The following is a 25798-nucleotide window of genomic DNA, read 5'->3' on the forward strand; positions in this document are numbered from 1 at the left end:
GCATGGGGCACATAACCACAAGATGGGGACCTGCATGGGGCACATAACCACAAGATGGAGACCTGGATGGGGCACATAGCCACAGGATGGGGACCTGGATGGGGCACATAGCCACAGGATGGGGACCTGGATGGGGCACATAGCCACAAGATGGGGACCTGGATGGGGCACATAGCCACAGGATGGGGACCTGGATGGGGCACATAGCCACAGGATGGGGACCTGGATGGGGCACATAGCCACAGGATGGGGACCTGGATGGGGCACATAGCCACAGGATGGGGACCTGGATGGGGCACATAGCCACAAGATGGGGACCTGGATGGGGCACATAGCCACAGGATGGGGACCTGGATGGGGCACATAGCCACAAGATGGGGACCTGGATGGGGCACATAGCCACAAGATGGGGACCTGGATGGGGCACATTACTACAAGATGTTTGCCATTATTACTATATGATGCTAATTGTAAGACAATATTACTGAATGTGGCCAATTGGGGGAAACAAAATTGTAAAAATCAAAAAAATAAAAATAAAGCATGAAAAAATATTGGGCACTAAAAATGCTGTTTTATATGTAAACTAAAGTAAACACAAAAAAGTGCACGTTTATTATCGCCACATCCATAACGACCCAAGCTATAAAAAAATAAACACGGAAAAAATGTTCAAAAGGTGTATACAAAAAAAAATGGTATCACTAAAAATGTCACATTGAACAAAGAATGCGGCCCCCCAAATTCAAATTTTTTCCATGTGCGGCCCATATACCCAGCCGAGTTTGAGACCCCTGCTCTATGCAGACGTCTCCCATTGCCATTGATCTGTTATACATTCAGCTCTTGGATATCATGGATTTGTACGCTCCATCTAATCTGATTCGCCATTACAATGCTCCACAGTAATCTGATTCGCCATTACAATGCTCCACAGTAATCTGATTCGCCATTACAATGCTCCACAGTAATCTGATACGCCATTACAATGCTCCACAGTAATCTGATTCGCCATTACAATGCTCCACAGTAATCTGATTCGCCATTACAATGCTCCACAGTAATCTCACCAGTGTTCTGTACTTGTTCTCGTCTGTTTTACAATGATGCATCTATTTGCCTCCCGGTGATATGACAGATAATGCTCGGTATATCTGCGGCTCTATGATCCTTTGCCAGGATATTATACTTTGCACCAGATCAGATGCGGGTGGATTTCCTTGTAAATCTGCTACTATATAATCAATTTTGATTTGCATATTTTTTTTCCCCTTTATATGTTCATTGTTATAGGTTTATAGTTTCTCCATATTGGTTATTGTGCATATTATTTTATATTATATTTTTACGTGTGTCAGATCGATAAGAACAATATTTCTATTCACAATTTAGACATTGATGCTTTTTCTCTGTTTATTGGACATTGTTATTGCGATGCTCTATACTGAATCTATCATCCATCTCATGCATACATGTTCCTGTCCCTCTATAATCAGTATATCCTCCCACCTTCCGTTGCTATAGTTGATGGCATTTGCCATGTTCTGACCCTGTGATCTCACACCTGTACACTTAATCCCGGTGTTGTGTTCCTATATGGGATAATCCCCTGGCAGCTAACACCGGTGGTCTTCACACAAATGTCCTGCAATAAACAGTTTATATACAGAGGGGGATACGGATATGCATGAATAAGAGGATGAGGTCTAATTCTATCTTATTTTTCACCATCATGGTGTTTTGCATTTCTGGCTTGTTGTGTGACGCTTGTAATGATCATCTTGTCTGTATTTGATCTCGTTGCCTTCAGTGTGAACTGTGGCTGGGATTTTCTTCACATCTTTTGCATGTCTAATTGATTTCTCATTTCATGTCATGTGACTCCATTGTTCTTGTATATATATGACTTCATTGTCCTTTTCTCATCTGCTATAACTAAGGGCGCAACCCTAGCGCCAGAAATGTGTAAGAATTTTACATGTTTTTTTTTTTTTTTTAAATGATCCAATATATTTTTCTCATATTTTACCTGTTGGGGTGCTGATTTTCTCCTTTTTGTTTTCTTCATATGTCTGTGCTCACCAGCCGGACCGGCACCCTTCAGTGGACTATCTTCACCCTGTTTGGATTCAGTGTTGCAACTCCCTAACCCTCCCTCCTGTTTCTTCACAATATTGTAACACGTATCCTAGGCCTCGATGTTCCCCATACAAACTTGCTGTTAGAATTGTTGAGACGGGAGAAAAAGGTTTGAGGAACGCAGACCGGAACGGTCTGAAATATATAAAGAAGATCTGGTAAAATGTCCATTTTGATCACACTAATACGACCAAACCAGGACAAGGGTTTCAAGTTATAATTCATTCGATTTTTAACCATTTGTTCAAGGTTGGAGGATATAATTTAAACGATACAGATCATCCAAGTTCCCCAGAATTTGTATACCCAGGTACTTAATTGTGTCTTTCTGCCACTTAAAGGGGAAGTTAGAAATGAGTTATTGTGTCAGTTCAAGGTTAAAAGTTATGTTCATGGCTTCTGTTTTAGAGTAGTTGACTTTAAAATTGCTTTCATGGCCGAGTTATTCAAATTCCTTTATTATAGAGGGAAATGAGATCATTGGGTTTGACACATAGAGCAACAGGTCGTCTGCGTATAGAGCTAGTTTATAATGATCTGAGTCTATAGTAACTTCACTAATATCTGGATTTTTGTGTAATGCTACCGCAAAATGGTCCATCACCAATGTGTATAGGAGAGGTGATAAGGGACACCCTTGTCTCGTCCCCTTTTTAATAGAAAATGTGTCATATAGAAGGCCGTTTACCCTATCGCTTTAGGGTCAGTGTATAAGGATAGAATTTTAGATAACAAGAAAGAGTCCAACCTAATTTGTGGTAGGGTGCTCTTCAAGAAAGTCCAATGCACTGTGTCAAACGCTTTTTTAGCGTAGGCAGAAACAAGGCACATTGGGATCCCCTGTTTTTTGCATGTGAAATTAACAACGTTTTATTTTTATTATCACGAGCTTCTCTGCCCTTAATGAAGCCAACCTGATCGTTGCTAACAATTGAGGGTAGATAGTGGGAGAGCCGTGTTGTAATTACTTTAGAGAATATTTTGACGTCTACATTATTTAATGATATTGGATGAATATTAGGGCAGGTATTTGGTTCTTTTCCAGGCTTTGATGAAACCATTATATGAGCCTTAAGTGATTGGGGGGCAAAAGGGGGAGTCTTCTGAGATATAATTGAACAATTTGGCTAAAAATGGTAATGACAGAGGTGTAAACATCTTATAAAATCTATTATTGAATCCATCTGCCCCAGGGCTCTTCCCGACAGGAGAGGCCAATAAATCATTCCCTATCTCTTGTTCAGTGAAAGCTTTGTCTAGTATCTCCTGCTCAGGGGTCTGTAAGGAAGGAACGGCAGTGTCCATAATATATTTGTCATTTTTAGTTTCAAGAATATTAGGTGGCATGTCGTGGTATTGTCCATGAATATTATATAGCGAACTATAAAAGAAACTAAATGCTTCCGCTATGCCAATGGGGTTATGAATTTCTGGCCCGGGTGCCCCTTTTATTTTGGATATGTATGTCCTTTACATGTGTGGATGTAACCTCCTTGCCAATCAGCAACCACATTTACCTGCAAATTCCTACGAGAACCTTCACATGTGATCTTGATATTTTGTATATGTTTGATCTAGTAAAGACCTTCCCTCCTTTCTTTTTTTCAATCAGATCATTTTTATTTAACAAAACAAAGAATTACCAACATTTCTTTTTTTAAATAAACTTTGTGACAAAAAAAATAAAAAGAAAAAACAGTAAAGAATACAAGAACCGGTTTACAATGATATAAATCCCAATATCGCTCTATAGTACAAAGTTTTGGAACAGTAATTTTACATTTGTACATAAATATCTGAATACTTCCTGACGGCTTCTTTTTTTTCCTATTGAGACATCAAAAGAAAAAGAATATATCTAAGAAGGGGCAATTGTGTGGACTGAGACAATTATTATTTGCTGACATCTTGGGTATAAGGATATAAATTCCTGGTTTACTGTAAGGAAATGGACAAACGATCCAGGATAGTATTTCTGTGAAGGTTCTTTGAAGCAATACCTGGGGTAATTAACCATTGCTCCCATATTTGTATGAATTTCTTGAGAGCGTTCCTTTAATATAAGATTCTCTTTTTAAGCATAGAGTGTTATTTATCCTGGATTTTAGTTCTGTTACCATTGGAGGATAATTGTCTATCCAATGTATTTCCAACAATTTTCTGGCTTGGAATAATATTCTTGAGCTAGCTATTGCCATATGGGAGTCTGGGTCTACTTCCTCTCCCAGTAGTCCTAGGATACAGATTTTAGGTTGCAACTGAAGTTGTATCCCAAATACAGATAGTACAAGAGTGATCACCACCCTTCCAGTAGTCGCCTATATTCCCACATCATATGCATCAGGTGGGCGTCATTTTGACCACATCTAGGACATGTGTCATCCGTTTGTATTTCAATTTTAAATAAAATACTTGGAGATTTATATACCCTATGAATGAGAAGAATTCGGGACAATCTTTGTGACTCTGACAATGAAAGTGTCGGCGTCAAATCCAGTATTTCCCCATTGCTCCTCAGATAACGGACCCACATCCTCCTCCCATTTTGTCTTAACTATCAATATTATCCAAATGTAGGGCCAGTAACTGCCTATAAATAAGGGTTAATAGACCTTTTGTATCCACTGCTTTAGCAAAGGTATCTATTGGGTGATGTCTATCAATCAGTATGATGTTTATTCTAGTACCCCTATCCTCCCACTCACTAATATTTTTTTAGTTTATGTAGCTCTGGTAAGTTATAGTTGTGCCATAAAGAAGTATAATTTGTGTACTTTCCAATTCCCAGAATATTTTTACCCCTGTCCCATGCCTTATATATTAACTTTAGTGTACAACATTTTAAATAATTTTCTCGAGGAGGCCCCATATCTAGTACCGAGAATGGAAGCTTCCACTTGGTTCCTTCCATAAATAGGTGCCCTGAAATACCACAATATTTATCCCATCCATGAAACTACTTTAGCTCCATTCTAGCGTTAAGCAGGTCTGCGTATACCTGGAGGGAAGCACATCGTTTATGTTGTTTGTCAAGTAGATCAATCCGCTCAAGCAAATGAGGACTTTAGCTGTTCTCTCCATATTTTAGCTTTTATCTATGTTTTATTATTATACTTCTGAGGACACATGTGAGTGCTTCCCATTTAAATGGTAAGGCAGTTTCATCATGCTCATATATTTGAAGGAGTCTATAGTCTCAAGAAGCTCTGAGACACAGAGTAAGTCTTTCAGCAGATTATCATTTAGGTTCCAACATCTGAAGCCTTGGTGGAGTCTGGCATAGTCAGATCTATAATATAACGGGAGATGCATGTCTCTGTCTGAAGCCTTTATAGACTGTGCCGTTACAGGTAAGAGGAGTGTGTATGGCACCGGAGATCACGGTATGCGTAGACACTGAACGCATACTGCGATCTCCCGGCGCCATACTTACCTGACCGGAAGGAGCGTAGCTGCGTCGCCTCTCTTCGCCGGAGACCGGGGCAGGAGTGAAGGAGTCGGAATCAGCACATGCACATAGCGCTATCCGGCGCCATTTTACTGAAGACACATTTGCAGTGTGTCTTGAGCAAAATGGCGCCGGACAGCGCGATATGGGCATGTGCGTACTCCGGAGCTGCACTCCTTCCCCAGCCTCCAGCAGAACAGAATACTTCAGCGCTGGAGCACAGAGAAGAAAGGTAAGATTAAGTGTTTATTTTTTGTATGTGTGCAGCGTGAAAGGGATGAGGGGTGCCATACATACCAGGATCGGGGGGTGATGGGGCCACACATATCAGGATTGGGGGATGAGGGGTACCAAGCATACCAGGATTGGGGGATGAGGAGTACCATGCATACCAGGATGAGGGGTACCACACATACCAGGATTGGGGGGGGTGAGGAGTGCCATACATACCAGTATAGGGATGAGGAGTGCCATGCATACAAGGATTGGTGGGTGAGGGGTGCCATGCATACCAGAATAGGGATGAGGGGTACCATACATACCAGGATAGGGATGGGGTACCATGCATACCAGGATAGGGACGAGGGGTACCCTACATACAAAGATAGGAATGCGGGATACCATGCATACCAGGATAGGGATGAATGCGGGGTACCATGCATACCAGGATAGGGATAAGGGGTACCATGCATACCAGGATAGGAATGCGGGGTACCATGCATACCAGGATGAAGGGTACCATGCATACCAGAATAAGGATGAGGGGTACCATGCATACCAGTATAGGGATGAGGGGTGTCATACATACCAGGATAGGGGATAGGGCACCATGCATACCAGGATAGGGATGAGGGAGTCATATATACCATGATTGGGGATGAGGCGTGCCATGCATACCAGGATGAGGAATTGGGTGCCATGCATACCAGGTTTCTGGCAGGGCTGTGGAGTCGGTAAGCCACAGTTGTGACTCCGACTCCGGCTCCGACTCCTTCATAAATAGCCAATTCGTAACAATAAATTTACTGTTGTAAAATATTAACATCGTGCTTATTCAGTTTCTCACCATCATATAAGTAATCAGACCACTTAGAGCAAAGACTATATTTATTAGAATACAATTAGAATATAGCAAATAACTTTTATAAGCTTTTCTAAACTCTTGTAAGTAAATATGCAATAAACACTGTTATGCAGTTAATAAGAAGCAATCTATAAATTTGTCCTCAGAAAAAGTATTGCCTCTGTCAGATCCTCCTTCATGGATGCCCTCAAATCTGATCTAATTATTTTGAGAGCAGAGAACAACCTCTCTACACTAACTTGGGTTGGTGGCAAAGCAGTAACCACTCGGGCAACATCTCTGACAATGTCAGGATACAGAGGAATCGCTTGTTGCACTGTTATTTTTGATGAACGGTCAAATTTCTCAATTTCTTTTAGTGCACATGAAAAATTCTGCTGAAATGTACTGGCTGTGTTCTTTGATGGGGATGACTCTTCTTCTATGCGGGAACGCTTTGCACGGTCCTTGTGATCCAAATATTTTTCGAAATTAAATTCTTCATCAGTTGATGATGAGGGTGAAGATGTGGCAGGACGACCAAATTCTTCTTGTTCCTCCTGACTGTTCTGCAACCCTTTCATCCTTACTGCTATTTCAAACACAGCTTCTTTTCCTTTAGTTAGCTGTTGATCATCTAGAAGAATCCGATGCATTGGGTCTACATAAACAGCTGCCAAAAGAATGTTATTTTGTAATAGTAGCTCCTCTCTCTGTTTCATTGATGTAGCAATGCCACTTGCAATTAACCCTCCTCTTTGGGACAGGCGAAACATCAGGTTCTTCCACTCCTTTAAGAAAATACCTGGAGTTAAGTCCTCTGCTTGTAATTTTTTAGTCACTGTAAATGGGTGCTCTAGCAATTTTTCCAGCTCAGTCACCTGATTCCACTGACTTTCATTTAGCGTCAGTTAAGGGTTAGCCATGTCTACAAGAAAGGTTTTCAGTTCAACCAAGCGCTGAATCATTAAGTAAGTACTGCCCCATCGTGTGGCTTGATCAATAACTGCCCCTTTTCCAGCACGTCTCTTCAAAATTGAGTCAACTTTAGGGGTTCTGGCAACAGTAGCCAATTTTCTCACCTTGCCAATCAGTGCAGCAGCATGTCCTTCTTGCAGACTGTCTCTTATAGCCAGCTGTAGCGTATGCACAACACAGCGCATGTGATGAATGAAAGAACGTATTGACACAGTTTCAACAAGATCATCTAAACTATCATGTTGCTGTTCATCTGAAGCAACTTCAGTTTGCTCCTCAGTTACAATACTGTGTTCCTCTATTTCAAACATTTCTGTGTCTGTGGACCCAGAATGTTCTTCTAGCTGCAGGTCACCATCATTTCTCTCATTCATTAGCTTAATAGTACTTATCATATTTGAAGCATTGTCAGTTACGACAGAAAGAACTTGCTCTTTTTTAAGTTCATAGTCTGGAAGAACCTTTTCCACCAAGACCTGGAGAAACTCACTGGTGTGAGGAGCTTTGGTGTCTTTTACTGCCAATGTCTTGGTAACTATTTCATTTTTGTCACAAACAAATCGGACATTGATGGCAAAATAGTTCACTCTGTGACGTGTGCAGGCATCCATTTTAAGAAACAGAAAGCGTCCCTTGAGAGTTTTTTTAAGTTCTTCCTTTTGTTTAAAAGCTTCTTCGATTACTAATTTTCTAATACTCTCTCTCTCCAGAGAAACACCGAGCTTGCGGGCTATTTCCCCATTCAGACACATAAAAGCTGGTCGAGAAAATAATGAAATAGGCACACTATCCTTTACAACAAGCTCTATGATCTGTTTTTTAAATGTATCTACTGTCATTGTCACAGTAACTTTGTCACTGACAAAATATCTTGCAACTGATGGCTGCAAAGTTCTCTGCTCCTTTGTTTGGCTGGAAGAGCTGGGCATTGGTTCATTGGTTTGGATGCAGTCTTTCTCATCCACTGAAAGCGCTGTAAATGTCTCTTTAGATTAGAAGCTCTGGTAGGAGCATTTTTATCTTTGCCTGAATATGCACTGATCTTGGCTTCACAGCATTTGTTTTCATCTGGATCATTTGTCATACACTGACAGACATAATGTTTTCTATCTTGAGTGATGGTGAAATGTTGAAATACAGCTGATTTAATATGACGCTTCTTTGACATTCTCAGGTTTTTAATTCTGCATTCACAATCCAAATGACAATTGTTTTTCCTAAAAACAATTGTACAAAATTATTGCCAGGTCGTACAACTGATATAGTGGTCAGTAATGCTGTTATTCCTCATGTACTCACAGTTAACTGATGCAAAGTTTGTTGAAAGGATAATACTTCTTACAGTCTTCCTCTTCTGAGTAGCAGCTGTGAGATTCTTGGAAGACGCACACCTAGAAAACATCTAGTCTTTACTACTAAGAATTTGCAACACATTTTCACTTTCAGTTTCATACATTGTAAGTAGGGGGGTTGGGGCAGAATGAGGTTAACCAAGTATAAGATTAGATAAGGGCAATGGAGAACAGTGACACACAAGAAGTAAAGCCCCCGTCTCACATAGCAATATCGCTAGCGAGATCGCTGCTGTGTCACGGTTTTGGTGACTCACCAGCGATGTCGCTATGTGTGACACTTTGCAACGATCAGGCCCCTGCTGTGAGGTCGCTGATCGCTGCAAAGTGTCCTGGACCATTTTTTGATCGTTGGCCTCCCGCTGGCCAGCACACATCACTGTGTGTGACCAGCGGGACCAACGATCTGGCTGGTAACCATGGTAAATATCGGGTTACTAGGGGCACGCGCGCACTTAGTAACCCGCTGTTTACCATGGATACCACTCTGCTACTGTGCGCGGAGGCTCCCGCGCACCGTAGCAGAGTGGTATCCATGGTAAACAGCGGGTTACTAGGGGCACACGCGCACTTAGTAACCCGATGTTTTCCATAGTTACCAGCCTGCTCCTGCTTAAGCAGCAGGCTGGTAACGGGAGCAGGACATCGTGGAACGATTCTTTCCACGATATCGCTGCTCCCCTGATCGCTGGTGAGCCTGCCTGTTTGACAGCTCACCAGCGATGTATTAGCGATGCAGCAACGATCCCTGACAGGTCGTATCGTTGTCGGGATCGCTGCTGCATCGCTTAGTGTAACGGGGCCTTAAGAAATGTCTCTATCTCCAGCAGAACTGCTTATCACTGTTGTTCTTAGTTTGATAGAACATATATATTTGAGTAACATTTATAAAATTCATATGAAAGTTCAATTATGAAATATTAATACATTTTTTTTAAAGCTGGAGTCGGAGTCGGTACATTTCTACCGACTCCGACTCCAACCAAAACTAACTCCGACTCCAACTCCACGACTCCGACTCCACAGCCCTGCTTCTGATGCAGCAGATCCAACAGCAGCAAAGACAAATGAAAATTTTGGCAGAGCAGATCCGTGGCAGGACAACCGCCACATCCTCAGATCCAGGTGATGACACATACGTCAGGAAGACGGTAAGAAGAGCATTACAAAAGATGACCCCGGGTGATGACGTTGAGGCGTTCCTGACTGTCTTTGAGAGGGTGGCAGAGCGGGAAAAATTGTCTCCGGAGCAGTAGGCGGAGATGCTGGCGCCATATTTGACAGGCGAGCCGCAGAAGGCATATTATGACTTGGCCTTGCAGGACGCGAAAGAGTACGCTAAGTTGAAAACTGAGATTCTGGCATGCTTAGGAGTGACTCTGACTGTCAGGGCGCAACGGGTGCACCACTGGGCCTATTGCAGTGACAAACCTCCCCAGTCCCAGATGTTCGACCTCCTACACCTGGTCCAAAAGTGGTTGCAACCTGAATCTTCTTCCCCAGCACAGATGGTGGAGAAGGTCATTATAGACAGGTTTATACACTCTCTTCCGAAGTCGGTGAAATCCTGGGTTGCCCAGGGAGATCCCCATAATGCCGATGACTTGGTGGGGTTGGTAGAAAGATACCAGGCGGTTGAGAGTCCGTTGGGAAAACAAGGGGTCGTAGCCTCTCAATACTGGGGTTCTCAAAAGGCAGCGGACACCCAAAAGAAGGGAGCTAGCGCCACAACTGGGGGGCGTCATAGAGTTCAGGAGGGGTCTGAGTTGCTGCCCAATTTCCCACCCCATAATATAGTGTGTTGGAGATGTCATACCCCTGGCCATACTGCGCCCGGTGTCCCATAAACTCTGAGCCAATGGACTGCAACATGGGCCGACGTTGCTCTTATTTTGCCTACCCCGCCTGCAGCGCGGTTTCTCTACATGGCAAGGGCCCTCAGGCATGCTCAGTGTCAGTAAACGGGGCACAAGTCTCTGGACTATTGGACTCAGGAAGTTTGATGACCCTGATAAGGGCCACACTCCCTCATCGACTGATTCCTGGGAAGGTGGTGGGTGTCCGGTGTATCCATGGAGACGCTAAGAACTATCCTGTGGCTACGGTGGATGTAAACACGGACTGTGGCACCACATCTCATGAAGTGGCGGTCGTTAAGGACCTATTTCATCCCATAATAATTGGACGTGACTTTGCATTATTCTAGGAAATGTGGGGGAAAGCGGGAACACACGTGGCTCTGCTCCGTACACCTCATACACACACACGGCTCCGCTCCGCACGCCTCGTACACACGCAGTTTCGCTCCGTACACCTCGTACACATGCAGTTTCGCTCCGTACACCTCGTACACGCGCGGCTCCGCTCCGTACACCTCATACACACACACGGCTCCGCTCCGTACGCCTCGTAGACACGTAGTTTCGCTCCGTACACCTCGTACATGCGCAGCTCCGCTCCGTACGCCTCGTACATGCGCGGCTCCACTCCGTATGCCTCGTACACGTGCGGCTCTGCTCCGTACGCCTCTTACATGCGCGGCTCCGCTCCGTACGCCTCTTACACGCGCGGCTCCGCTCCATACGCCTCGTACACGCGCGGCTCCGCTCCGTACGCCTCATACACACGGCTCCGTTCCGCACGCCTCGTACACATGCGGCTCGGCTCCGTACACCTCGTACACACGCGGCTTGGCTCCGTACACCTCGTACACACGCGGCTCTGCTCCGTACACCTCGTACACACGCGGCTCTGCTCCGTACACCTCGTACACACGCGGCTCTGCTCCGTACACCTCGTACACACGCGGCTCTGCTCCGTACACCTCGTACACACGCGGCTCTGCTCCGTACACCTCGTACACACGCGGCTCTGCTCCGTACACCTCGTACACACGCGGCTCTGCTCCGTACACCTCGTACACACGCGGCTCCGCTCCGTACACCTCGTATACACGCGGCTCCGATCCGTACACCTCGTACACACGGCTTCGCTCCGTACACCTCGTACACACGTGGCTCCGCTCCGTACACCTCGTACACACGCGGCTCCTCTCCGTACACCTCGTACACACGCGGCTCCGCTCCGTACACCTCGTACACACGCGGCTCTGCTCCGTACACCTCGTACACACGCGGCTCTGCTCCGTACACCTCGTACACACGCGGCTCTGCTCCGTACACCTCGTACACACGCGGCTCTGCTCCGTACACCTCGTACACACACGGCTCTGCTCCGTACACCTCGTACACACGCGGCTCCGCTCCGTACACCTCGTACACACGCGGCTCCGCTCCGTACACCTCGTACACACGTGGCTCCGCTCCGTACACCTCGTACACACGCGGCTCCGCTCCGTACACCTCGTACACACGCGGCTCTGCTCCGTACACCTCGTACACACGCGGCTCTGCTACATCCACACTGTAAACCCCTCCTGACCCCACACATAAACTTCAGCTCATCCAGCACCATGACAACCAGCACAGCAGAGTCCTGCATCCACTGAGGCCCCTGATCATGTGACCCCTGACTCCTCCCCTCCTGTGACCTCATCACAGTTCCTGTGCTCACAGAGCAGTCATATATGTGGTGGCGGCTCTGCAGGTGGAGGTATGTGGAGATCCCCCATTACTGGAGCATTAATACTAGATATATATTGCACAGGGGATATCGCAGCCGATTCCCTCTAGAATAATCCTGGAATCGCAGCATTAGATGATTATTTCTCAGCAGTTTCTATGGCAGACCTCCCAGCGTCCCGTACTCTGTGGGACTGTCCCGTCCCGTCACGTCTCAGCTGTTCTCCGGCTTATACTCCCCTCTCGGACATCTTCGTAGCTCCTCCCTGTGAAGCGCATAAATTACACTTATAATATTCACTTCACTTTACGGGAATCTGTAAATGCCGTGATTGATATTTTTTCTCTATTAAACTTATAAGAAATGTATTAAAAGCTTAACGCTGTGGCCGTGTTCACACGTAGATTAAGTGTGGCATTTTCTTTAATGCTCTTTTCTGCACGTTTTCTGTAGATGTCTGCAGCACACGACGCAGTAACAATCTTCTCTGATTATTGGTGTTTGCTGCGTTTCTTTTATGCGTTTTCCTGCTTATTTGATGCAGATGTGAAGACGCGTTTTTAACGCTTTTTTCTAAGTACAGAAAAGCTTTGATTCTGCACTTAAAAATGCAACTGTTTTTTTCTTCATGCTTTTTTTTTCAGAAGAAGCCTATAGAGAAAAAATGCACCAAAACCGCATATTTCAGCAGCGTCTTCAGGCCACAGAGGGCGGAGATTTCATGGAATCACATTCCGGAGCGTGTGTCCGTGTGATCCACGTGTAGACATGTCCGTTTTTGGCCATCAGCACGGATCACACAGCTCCATTCAAGTCAAAGGATCCATATAAACACATACCGCACACGGATGCCATCCATGTGACACATACCGGCAGTTGGGAATTAGTGTACAGTTAGCGCTGTTCCCAAGCGCCGGGTGCTGAACGTTGCCCTCATCATTGTTCCCTGCTGGAGCTGCGATCAACACCAGCAGGGACAATGATGAGAGTAGTAGTCTGCTCCCGGTTTCTCCACCTGTAAAAATAAAATAAAAAAATCCATATTCTCACCTAAGTGTCCTCCGCTGTAATCCATGCGACCGATCACACCGAGGAACTGAAGAGAATGACTCCTGCAGCGAGTGGGCCCCGGAGCTGCGCTGAGCTCATGAGCAGTTTCCTGTCACTTGCTGAGGGCAGCTCTGGGGCCCGCTCGCTGTTGGAGTGATCGGTCCCATGGATTACAGCTACTACTCTCATCATTGTCCCTGCTGGTGCTGATCACAGCGCCAGCAGGAAACAATGATGAGGAACAGCGCTAACTGTACACTGATTCCCAAGCGCCGATATGTGTGCTCCTGATGCGGCACACGGGCAGCACATGGTTGCCACACGTGTGCCACACACGGACACTGATATCTCCGGTACTGGTTTTTCCTGTACCGGAAATATCCAGACGTGTGAAACCGGCCTAACTGTCCAAGCAAAGTGGATGTGATTTCATGAGAATTGTGCCCCCTTGTGATAAATAAGGTGGAAAAGTCCTAAAAAATGCGGCAATAATTAGAGAAGATTGTTATTCTGTAGTTTGGTGCGAATCTTGCAGAACGCCAAAAACACAGTATTTCTGCACTATGTGAACACGGCCTTACAGAAAAGCCGGATGTCGTATAGTGAAGCTACAAAAAAATGAGAAAGTTCTGCCGGCTCCGACTGTGAATGAAGGAACAAAAAAATAATCTACAGGTCCCAACAAGAGATGAGCAGGACGCACAGATGACGGCGCGCTGCCCTGGGTGATCAAAAGTCGCGCTGGGGACTAATTGGTGGGAAAACTATCACCTTTAATGATCCTCCAACAGTTCTGGCATGAAAAACACGGAAAAGTGCCCCTTTATGGATTTGAAAGAAAGTCTGTTTAGAAACTTTAGCTTAATAGTATCAGCTCTAATCAAATGGTTAGATTGTGATTTACCCTGAAGATTCACAAATTGTGGGGTGTTTTTTGTGCAGGAATCATGCATTGCTCCCATAGTACAGTGCCCCTTTCTTGGTTCCCACACACAGTATAATGTTCCCCCAGTACCTCCATCCCCAATTTTATTTTTTTGGGGTGTTTTTCATGCAATGTAGGGAAACCTACGTGAAAATGTTAAAAAATATCCCATCATATCCAGAGAAAGAAAAATACATATGGAGAATTTGGAATTAAATATCTCTTGTCTCCATGCTTTTTCAAACAAGCTTTTATAAAAGCCTCAAACTTCTGAGTGTGAATCAAACCTGAGATCTAACGTGATAGAAAATTACAGTCCAGTGAAGACGGGAAACATATAGATGGCCGGTGGTGATGTAATCAGTGACGGACTCTGGCCAAATACGTTTATAGAGACGTAGTAGAAGATGAAGATGTCATCCTCATCATGAAGTAATTATTTTTCATTTAGCTTTATGGAAGATGAGTCTATGAGAAACGTATTCAGCTGCAGACTCAGAGGAAGAAACTGCTTGTTGTCTGTGGCCTAAAATATAAAGGTTTTATTACTAGATGTAAAGAAGAAAACTAGATACTGTAAAATAATAAATCTCCTCATATGTTTCCCCTCATTATTTCCAGCAATTGTATTATTACACAGGATTTTTATGATGTTACATCGGCTCATCATCTTCTCATTCAGGTCTCTACAATATCGGATCCTCTCAGTGAAGATCTTCTGTATAAGAGAATTTTCCTCAAGGATGAATATGGACAGGGACAAGATGGCGGAGAGGATATTACACCTCACCCTAGAGATCCTCTTCCGGATTACTGGAGAGGTGAGAGATTCTGATGACGTCACATTACATCATTCTTATCTATGGGAATAACATATGGACAGAACTGGAGAGGTGAGGACTCTGGAAATGTCTGGAGGGAGATTTATTAATGTGTCTCTCCATAACCAGGATTACATAGTAGTGAAGAAGACCTCTAGTGAGCGCTGTCAGGACCCTGTGTCTGAGGGATGGGGAAGACCTCTGAGCCCAATCACGGGGCCGCCACCTCACCCCCTGATACATGAGGACATCAATGACCAGAAGATCCTAGAACTCACCTACAAGATGATTGAGCTGCTGACTGGAGAGGTGACACTGCTGGGAATGCTGGGATATTATACAGTAACACTATGAAGGGATCGGGGGTATGACGGTATCATTGTATGTGTCAGGTTCCTATAAGGTGTCAGGATGTCACCGTCTATTTCTCCATGGAAGAGTGGGAGTATTTAGAAGGACATAAAGATCTGTACAAGGACATCATGATGGAGGTTCTCCAGCCCCTCACATCACCAGGTAATAGACAGGACTAAATACACACGGCCTATAATTATCTGTATGTAAAGAATGAATTCAGTCCCTGTATGTGTTTCCTCCAGATCTATCCAGTAAGAGGACAACACCAGAGAGATGTCCCTGTCCTCTTCTTCCACATGACTGTAAACAAGAAGACCCCAATGTTCCTCAGGATCATCAGGTAGATGGAGAGAAGGTGTCATGAGATCTCCCCTATGATGTGTAGACGGCTGTGAAGGTCTTGTGTTCAGTCTTGTTTTATCCCCCAGTATTATATGGTTTATACTTGTGTAATGAGGACGGTGGAGATGACAGGATTAGAGCTGATCATAGATGTGACTTCTCCATCTGTCTGTGACTTTTACAATATTTGTTTCAGGGTGAAGATCTGACCCATATTAATACTACAGAGACATATGTGAGGGGTGATGAGCGGTGTAAAGAGGAGATTCCTACATATGACTACCCAGGTGAGTAGTAACCACTAAATGCAGAGAAGTCACAGATTCTTCTCCGTCACCGTCTGTGTCTGCTTTATCGGTGGTGTAGTCCGGCCGTATCACAATCATGTTATCACCATTTTGCCGCTAGACCACAACATTCTCCTCCACCCCAAAACTGTTCAAATGACTTAGGGTAAGGGTGGGCAATTCATTTTCCCGAGGGGCCACATTAGAGATCGTAACTGTTGTGAAGGGCCGAACCAATTGGCTGAAATTAATTCTGCTCAATATTAATATCAATATATTAATGATAATATTAATATAATTAATAATTAATTGCATCAATTAATTGCATTAATATGGAGCTGAATTAAGTATGCTGACCTCTAACTATATACCACTTAAACCTGAATACAGCCCCTTCTATATATCGTATGAGCCCCCACACAGCCTCCCCATATACAGCATGAGCCCCCACACAGCCTCCCCATATACAGCATGAGCCCCCACACAGCCTCCCCATATACAGCATGAGCCCCCACACAGCCTCCCCATATACAGCATGAGCCCCCACACAGCCTCCCCAAATAAAGCATGAGCCCCACACAGCCTGCTCATATGCAGTATGAGCCCCACACAGCCACCCCATATACAGCATGAGCCCCACACAGCCTGCTCATATGCAGTATGAGCCCCACACAGCCTCCTCATATGCAGTATGAGCCCCACACAGCCTCCCCATATACAGCATGAGTTCAACACAGCTTCCCCATATACGGCATGAGCCCCCACCCAGCCTCCCCATATACGGCATGAGCCCCACACAGCCTCCCCATATACAGCATGAGCCTCCACACAGCCTCCCCATATACAGCATGAGCCCCCACACAGCCTCCCCATATACAGCATGAGCCCCCACACAGCCTCCCCATATACAACATGAGCCCCCACAAAGCCTCACCATATACAACATGAGCCCCCACACAGCCTCCCCATATACAGCATGAGCCCCCACACAGCCTCCCCATATACAGCATGAGCCCCCTCACAGCCTCCCCATATACAGCATGAGCCCCCACACAGCCTCCCCATATACAGCATGAGCCCCCACACAGCCTCCCCATATTCATCGTGAGCCCCACACTGCCTCCCCATATTCAGCATGAGCCCCACACAGCCTCCTCATATACAGCATGAGCTCCACACAGCCTGCCCATATGCAGCATGAGCCCCACACAGCCTACCCCATGCACAGCCAGAGAGCCCCATAGCCTGCCCCATGCACAGCCAGAGAGCCCCATAGCCTGCCCCATGCACAGCCAGAGAGCCCCATAGCCTGCCCCATGCACAGCCAGAGAGCCCCATAGCCTGCCCCATGTACAGCCAAAGAGCAGAGAGCCTCATGGCCTGCCCCATGCTCAGCATGAGAGCCTCATGGCCTGCCCCATGCTCGGCATGAGAGCCCCATGGCCTGCCCCATGCTTGGCATGAGAGCCCCATGGCCTGCCCCATGCTCGGCATGAGAGCCCCATGGCCTGCCCCATGCTCGGCATGAGAGCCCCATGGCCTGCCCCATGCTCGGCATGAGAGCCCCATGGCCTGCCCCATGCTCGGCATGAGAGCCCCATAGCCTGCCCCATGCACAGCCAGAGAGCCCCATAGCCTGCCCCATGTACAGCCAAAGAGCAGAGAGCCACATGGCCTGCCCCATGCTCAGCATGAGAGCCTCATGGCCTGCCCCATGCTCGGCATGAGAGCCCCATGGCCTGCCCCATGCTCGGCATGAGAGCCCCATGGCCTGCCCCATGCTCGGCATGAGAGCCCCATGGCCTGCCCCATGCTCGGCATGAGAGCCCCATGGCCTGCCCCATGCTCGGCATGAGAGCCCCATGGCCTGCCCCATGCTCGGCATGAGAGCCCCATGGCCTGCCCCATGCTCGGCATGAGAGCCCCATGGCCTGCCCCATGCTCGGCATGAGAGCCCCATGGCCTGCCCCATGCTCGGCATGAGAGCCCCATGGCCTGCCCCATGCTCGGCATGAGAGCCCCATGGCCTGCCCCATGCTCGGCATGAGAGCCCATGCTCACCTCGCTTCACCCGACGCTCTGCCTCTGTTGCTCTCTCTGCTGCTTCACATACTGATTTGTGGAGGAAGGGGCCAAAGGCCCCTCCTCCACCAATGTATTCGGCGCGGATGGAGAGTTTGGAGACAGCAGACGGCCGGCGAGCAGGCGGTGGGGGAGGGCGTGGTGCGTCCCGTAGGCCACTGTTTTCCAGCCCCTCGGCCATTTCAGTCCGCAGGCTGGACTCGAGCAGCCAGAGGGCCGGATGTGCGGGCCGCACTTTGCCCAGGTTTGGCTTAGGGCAGTGAAAGCCCTTTTCTAGAGAACTTGCAACCTGGAGGATCCACCTACCCCCTGGGATTAGAAGACGCTGACCGTTACCTGCCCAGATCTGTAAACTACAAAACCAAATGACAGCGTACGTAGAATGTGCTGACAAGCGAGAAAAATCACTTGAAAAATAAATAGACAGTTTAGATTGCCAAGAGCCACCGAGCCCCATACTCCAATTACCCCAGAGAGGTTTCACCACTAGTTACTTATTTATTACTGATGGAGACTGCTGAGTTTGATCATTTCAGTAGATGTGTTATTGTCTATACTCACAGTTTTGACTATAGTACTTAGTGCCCAAAATACTCTGATTTAACCCCTTCTTGCAGCCAGTTTTATGTTCCTAATTAGGCCCCATTTTTCAAATCTGACGTGTGTCACTTTATGTGGTGATAACTTTGGAATTCTTCACTAAGGATACATTGACATCCATCGCAGCATTTAGAAGACAGGCAGAGGGACAGAGCCCCCTCTGCCATCCGATCGGATTGCAAAAATCGGTGGTGGGCTCAGTGGCGTTTTTTTTTCCAGCACTGATTAGATTACGATCGGGCTGAAAAAAAATCGCAGCATGCTGGATTCAGATCGCACACACATATATAAGACTTTGGGTGCATGTGAAACATTGCACTGCACTCGGATATCACCCGAGCGCAGTTCGATTCCCGCCGACACCAGCAACAGAGGAGTTGGAGAAATTGATTTCTCCATTCCCTCCGCAGCTGTGCTGCGATCCTCTCTGTGCGAGAGGATCGGAGCACAGAGCACTGACATTCGGCTCCCGCTCGCAGCAAGCATGAGCTGAATGTCATTAGCATATCGGATCAGATACCTTATGCTAGTGGGCTCCCGGCCTTTCAGAGCATTTAGTGTGGAGAGGGCCTGGAAGCACGAGCTCTGGAGCTGTGATGTTCATGTTAAGCAAAGCTAAACCTTTGGTTGTTTATACTGAAGCGTGGCAAGGCAGGCACAGATCTGGCCAAGGTTACAAAAGAATTTCTGCATTACTCAAGGTTCTTAAGAGCACAATGTCCTCCATAATCCTTAAATGGAAGAAGTTTGGGACCACCAGAAGCCTTCCTAGACCTGGCCGCCCAGCCAAACTGAGCAATCGTGGGACAAGAACCTTGGTGAGAGAGGTAAAGAAAAACCCCAAGATCACTGTGTCTGAGATCCAGAGATGCAGTAGGGAGATGGGAGAAAGTTCCACAAAGTCACTGCAGTCCTCCACCAGTGGACCGACATAAGTCTCTCCTCAGTGCAAGACATGAAATCCTGCATAGAGTTTGCTCAAAAACACATGAAGGAATCCCAGACTATGAGAAATAAGATTCTATGGTTTGATGAGGCGAAGGTAGAACTTTTTGGTGATAATTCTAAGCGGTATGTGTGGAGAAAACCAGGCACTGCTCATCACCTGCCCAATACAATCCCAACAGTGAAACATGGTGGTCGCAGCATCATGTTATGGGGGTGTTTTTCCAGCTGCACGGACAGGACGACTGGTTGCAATTGAAGGAAACATGAATGCGGCCAAGTACAGAGATATCCTGGATGAAAACCTCTTCCAGACTTGGCCGAAGGTTCCCCTTCCAACAAGACAATGACCCTAAGCACACAGCTAAAATAACAAAGGAGTGGCTTCAGAACAACTCTGTGACCATTCTTGACTGGCCCAGCCAGAGCCCTGACCTAAACCCAATTGAGCATCCCTGGAGAGACCTGAAAATGGCTGTCCACCAACGTACACCATCCAACCTGACGGAACTGGAGAAGATCTGCAAGGAAGAATGGCAGAGGATCCCCAAATCCAAGTGTGAAAAACTTGTTGCATCATTCCTGAGAAGACTCATTGCTGTACTACATCAAAACAGGGCTTCTACTCAATACTGAGCAAAGGGTCTGAATACTTATGACCATGTGATATTTCAGTTTTTAAATAAAGTTGCAAAAATTTCTAGGGAAAAAAAAATGAACTTTTTAGAATTTACCAAATGGCCTTAATGAAACAAAGAGTGAAAAATTTAAAGGGGTCTGAACACTTTCCGCACCCACTGTGTGTGTGTGTGTGTGTGTGTATGTGTGAGTGTGTATGTGTGTGTGTGTGTGTGTGTGTGTATATATATATATATATATATATATATATATATATATATATGTACCCGTAAATATTGTTATGAAAAAACAAAGAAAACCACATGCACTATATATACAGTACAGACCAAAAGTTTGGACACACCTTCTCATTTAAAGATTTTTCTGTATTTTCATGACTATGAGAATTGTACATTCACACTGAAGGCATCAAAACTATGAATTAACACATGTGGAATTATATACTTAACAAAAAAGTGTGAAACAACTGAAAATATGTCTTATATTCTAGGTTCTTCAAAGTAGCCACCTTTTGCTTTGATGACTGGAACGAAATTTATTGGATATTTTAAACTTTAACAAATTAAAAACTGAAAAGTGGGGAGTGCAATATTATCCGGCCCCCTTGAGTTAATACTTTGTAGTGCCACCTTTTGCTGTGATTACAGCTGCAAGTCGCTTGGGGTATGTCTCTATCAGTTTTGCACATTGAGAGACTGAAATTCTTGCCCATTCTTCCTTGCAAAACAGCTCAAGCTCATTGAGGTTGGATGGAGGGCGTTTGTGAACAGCAGTTTTCAGCTCTTTCCACAGATTCCCGATTGGATTCAGGTCTGGACTTTGACTTGGCCATTCTGTATACTTTTATTTTTGAACCATTCCATTGTAGATTTTGCTTTATGTTTGGGATCATTGTCTTGTTGGAAGATAAATCTCTGTCCCAGTCTCAGGTCTTTTGCAGACTCCAACAGGTTTTCTTCCAGAATGGTCCTGTATTTGGCTCCTTCAATCTTCTCATCAATTTTAACCATCTTCCCTGTCTCTGCTGAATTAAAGCAGGCCCAAACCATGATGCTGCCACCACCATGTTTGACAGTGGGTATGGTGTTTTGAGGGTGATGAGCTGTGTTGCTTTTACGCCAAACATATCGTTTTGCATTGTGACCAAAAAGTTCGATTTTGGTTTCATCTGACCAGAGCACCTTATTCCACATGTTTGGTGTGTCTCCCAGGTGGCTTGTGGCAAACTTAAAACGAGAATTTTTATGGATATCTTTGAGAAATGGCTTTCTTCTTGTCACTCTTCCATAAAGGCCAGATTTGTGCAGTGTATGACTGATTGTTGTCCTATGGACAGACTCTCCCACCTCAGCTGTAGATCTCTGCAGTTCATCCAGAGTGATCATGGGCCTTTTGGCTGCATCTTTCATCAGTCTTCTCCTTGTTCGAGATGAAAGTTTAGAAGGACGGCTGGGTCTTGGTAGATTTGCAGTGGTCTGATACTCCTTCCATTTCAATATGATCGCTTGCACAGTGCTCCTTGAGATGTTTAAAACTTGGGAAATCTTTTTGTATCCAAATCCGGCTTTAAACTTCGCCACAACAGTATCTCGGACCTGCCTGGTGTGTTCCTTGGTCTTCATGATGCTATCTGCACTTGAAACAGAACCCTGAGACTATCACAGAGCAGGTGCATTGGAGGCAAATAGCGCTCCGTCCCTCCCGAGTCTCGCCGTATGGCTAAGCTGTACTGTACAGCCACATATGGGGTATTTCTACATTGGGCTGTGTGCCCACGATGCGTTTTTAATGCGTTTCCGCTGCATTTTTGCAGCTGCGGAAACGCATTAAAAACACATGGTAGAAGGGCAGCAATGTTCCCCAATGATAATCCGCATGTGCTGTGCCCATGCTGCGGATTTTTCCGCAGCGTTTATGCTGCGCTCAAAAATCCGCAGCATGTCCATTAATTTTGCGGAAATGCGGCGTTTTCGCCGCCATTGACTTACATTAGAACGCGCCAATTCCGCAAGACTGCATCTGTACTTGGGTAATTGGCGCGTTCTAATGTGCGGATGGTACCCAAGTCTGGAGGAGAGGACACTCTCATCCAGACCTGGGTACCATAGAATCTGTAAAAAAAGAATAAAATAAAAAATAAAGATTATATTCACCTTCTGACCGCCCCCGGTCTCCTTCCCTGTGCTTGCGAGCAGATCGCGTTGAACTGAAGGACCTGCGGTGACATCACAGTCATGTGACCGCAGGCTCTTCAGTGCAGTGTCTCGCGATATCCCGGCAGCCAGGAATGAGCGCAGCAGCACACCCCACGCCATCGGAAGGTAAGTATAGGTTTATTTTTTTATTTTTAACCATTCTAAAGGTCACACTATATAAATCCATGCCGTTTGCATGGATTTATATAGTGTGACCTGGTTGTCAAGCACTTTCCAAGTGATGCTAAAATCGCGTGGAAAGCGCTTGTCAATCCGCATGCGGAAACACATGTGAATCCGCATGTATTCCGCAGGAAAAACACATGTACAATCCGCATGCGTTTTTTCTGTCAGGGAGATGCACAAATTTTCTGCTTCATTTCTGCATCGTGGGCACATAGCCTTAACCCCTTAATAACATCTGACGTACTAATACGCGTCTGTGCCCTGGGACTTAAGAGCCAGACCCGTATTAGTACGTCATCGCGATCGCGCGCGCACACAGGCTGTGCGGGCGCGATCGCCGCCGGGTGTCAGCTGATTGTCACAGCTGACACCCGGTACTATGTGCTCCCAGCACATTAACCCCCGCGATGCTGCGATCGAAGTCGATCGAAGTCGATCGCGGCATTGCGGGGGCAAGGGGAGGTGATCGGCGATACTCACCTCCTCTTCCGGCTTCCAGCGCAGTCTGCAAAGGCTTCCCGGGTGTTGCCATGACGACCCGATGTCGTCATGACAACATCCGGGTCACCAGAGAGCAGGAAGATTGCTTGGACATGCGCAGTGCATCTCCAAGCAATCTTCACACTGTGCACTTCTGACAGCCTTCATGGCATAGGGATGGTGCTCCATTCCTGTGCCATGCAGGCGATCAGAAAAAAAAAAGTGAAAGTCCCAGAGTGGGACAAAGTAATAAAGTATATAAACTGTGTGAAAGTGAAAAAATAAAAATAAAAAAAATGTGCAAAAATATTATAAAAAAATTAAAAAAATAATACACCAAAAATAAAAATATAATGCACCCATCAATAAATATTATTATAAAAAAAATTAAAAAAAAACAATAAAAGTACACATATTTGGTATCGCCGCGTCCGGAACAACCTGACCTATAAAACTGTCCCACTGGTTAACCCCTTCAGTGAACACGGTAAAAAAAAAAAAAAAAAAACGAAGCAACAAACAATGCTTTATCACCATACCGCCGAACAAAAAGTGGAATAACACGCGATCAAAAAGACGCATATAAATAAAAATGATACCGCTGAAAACGTCATCTCGTCCCGCAAAAAACAAGCTGCCATACAGCTCCATCAGCCGAAAAATAAAAAAGTTATAGCTCTCAGAATAAAGCGATACTAAAAAATATTTTTTTCTATAAAATAGCTTTTATTGTGTATAAGCGCCAAAACATAGAAAAATGATACAAATGTGGTACCGCTGTAAACGTACTGACCCGAAGAGTAAAGCTACCTCATCAATTTTACCACACGCGGAACAGAATAAAAAAAAAAAAAAAAAAACAATTCCTGAATTGTTGGTTTTTGTTTATTCTGCCTCCCAAAAATCGGAATAGAAAGCGATCAAAAAATGTCACGTGCCTGAAAATGGCACCAATAACAACGTCAAGTCATCCCGCAAAAAACGAGCCGTCACATGACTGTCTGCCAAAATCTGGAAAAATTATAGCTCTCAAAATATGGCGATGCAAAAACTAGATTTTACAAAAAATGCGTCTTTTAGTGTGTGACAGCTGTCAGTCATAAAAACCCCATATGATTCTGGCATTGCTGTAATCGCACCGACCCGAAGAATAAAGTCGTCTAATCACATATACCGCACAAGGAACGGCGTCAAAAATAAACTCTTGGGTTAGGATTGGGCTAGGGTTAGGGCTGGGTTTGGGGCTAGGGTTGTGCTGGGGCTAGGGTTGTGCTGGGGCTAGGGTTGTGCAAGAGCTAGGGTTGTGCTGGGGCTAGGGTTGTGCTAGGGTTAGGGCTGGGGTTGGGATTTTTTTCAAAAGTAAGAAAAAAAGATGACGATATGGCGACTAGTGTTGAGAGCAAGTGCTTGCTACTTGAGTTTGCATCGGGTGCTCTGGTATGCATTGAGTATCGTGGGTATTTGAGTGACACGCTCGAGTCTCTGCCCCATATGCTTCGCGGCCAAAAAACTTTACGGGGATTGCCTGCCATGCACGAGCGATCCCCGCATGTTTTTTTTGGGTGTCTAATAACTGTGAAACATGCGGAGCAGGGACTCGAGCATGTCACTCGAGCACACGCTGTACATGGTGCATACCTGAGTACCCGATGCAAACTCAAGTAGCGAGCACTTGCGCTCAAGAATAATGACAACTTATTCAATATGATGACCTAATGTAAACAAATAATGTGCTGTACCTCTGGGTCCAAAATGTTCACTATACACCTTAATAAAATCCTTGAGGGGTATAGTTTCCAAAATGGGGACACTTGTGGGGGAGCTCCACTGTTTAGGCACATCACGGGCTCTCCAAACGCGACATGGTGTCCGCTAACAAATTGAATGGAAAATCGGCTCAAATTGTTAGCGGACGCCATGTTGCGTTTGGAGAGCCCCTGTGTGCCCAAACATTGGAGCTCCCCCACAAGTGACCCCATTTTGGAAACTAGACCCCCCAAGGCACCTATCTAGATGCATAGTGAGCACTTGGAACCCTCAGGTGCTTCACAAATTGATTCGTAAAAATGAAAAAGTGAAAAAAAAAACACTTTTTCATTTTTATGAATCAATTTGTGAAGCACCTGGGGTTCCAAGTGCTCACTATGAATCTAGATAGGTGCCTTGGGGGGTCTAGTTTCCAAAATGGGGTCACTTGTGGGGGAGCTCCAATGTTTGGGCACACAGGGACTCTCTAAATGCAACATGGTATCCGCTAACAAATTGAATGGAAAATCGGCTCAAATTGTTAGCGGACACCACATTGCGTTTGGAGAGCCCCTCTGTGC

The 25798-nt window shown here is 45.6% G+C and overlaps 2 protein-coding genes across 5 annotated transcripts in view; one reads left to right on the forward strand and one right to left on the reverse strand.

Moving 5' to 3' along the window:
* Positions 1-25798, forward strand: part of LOC141178644 (uncharacterized) — a 1052471-nt gene that overhangs the window by 1015859 nt on the left and 10814 nt on the right. Inside the window, exons 1-6 of one of the 3 annotated variants that reach the window (XM_073660533.1) lie at positions 12532-12592; positions 15220-15358; positions 15488-15667; positions 15751-15874; positions 15958-16055; positions 16254-16344. In XM_073660533.1, coding sequence (XP_073516634.1) covers positions 12567-12592; positions 15220-15358; positions 15488-15667; positions 15751-15874; positions 15958-16055; positions 16254-16344 — 658 coding nt within the window. In that variant the 5' untranslated portion in view covers positions 12532-12566. Of the gene's footprint in view, positions 1-12531; positions 12593-14152; positions 14970-15219; positions 15359-15487; positions 15668-15750; positions 15875-15957; positions 16056-16253; positions 16345-25798 lie in introns of those variants that run through there. The other 2 variants (XM_073660535.1, XM_073660534.1) reach the window with 2 other exon arrangements.
* LOC141178645 (uncharacterized) overlaps positions 6816-25798 on the reverse strand; it is a 50733-nt gene continuing 31750 nt past the window's right edge. Inside the window, exons 2-4 of one of the 2 annotated variants that reach the window (XM_073660537.1) lie at positions 12730-12827; positions 8928-9019; positions 6816-8845 (exon numbers count right to left, since the gene is read on the reverse strand). In XM_073660537.1, the coding sequence (XP_073516638.1) occupies positions 7562-8557 (996 nt within the window). In that variant the 5' untranslated portion in view covers positions 8558-8845; positions 8928-9019; positions 12730-12827 and the 3' untranslated portion in view covers positions 6816-7561. The remainder of the gene's footprint in view (positions 8846-8927; positions 9020-12729; positions 12828-25798) is intronic. The other variant, XM_073660536.1, reaches the window with a different exon arrangement.

Source organism: Phyllobates terribilis, unplaced genomic scaffold (genome assembly GCF_046119375.1).
Source record: "Phyllobates terribilis strain yellow unplaced genomic scaffold, ASM4611937v1 Scaffold_29__1_contigs__length_15306474, whole genome shotgun sequence".
NCBI classification, from domain to species: Eukaryota; Metazoa; Chordata; class Amphibia; order Anura; family Dendrobatidae; genus Phyllobates; species Phyllobates terribilis.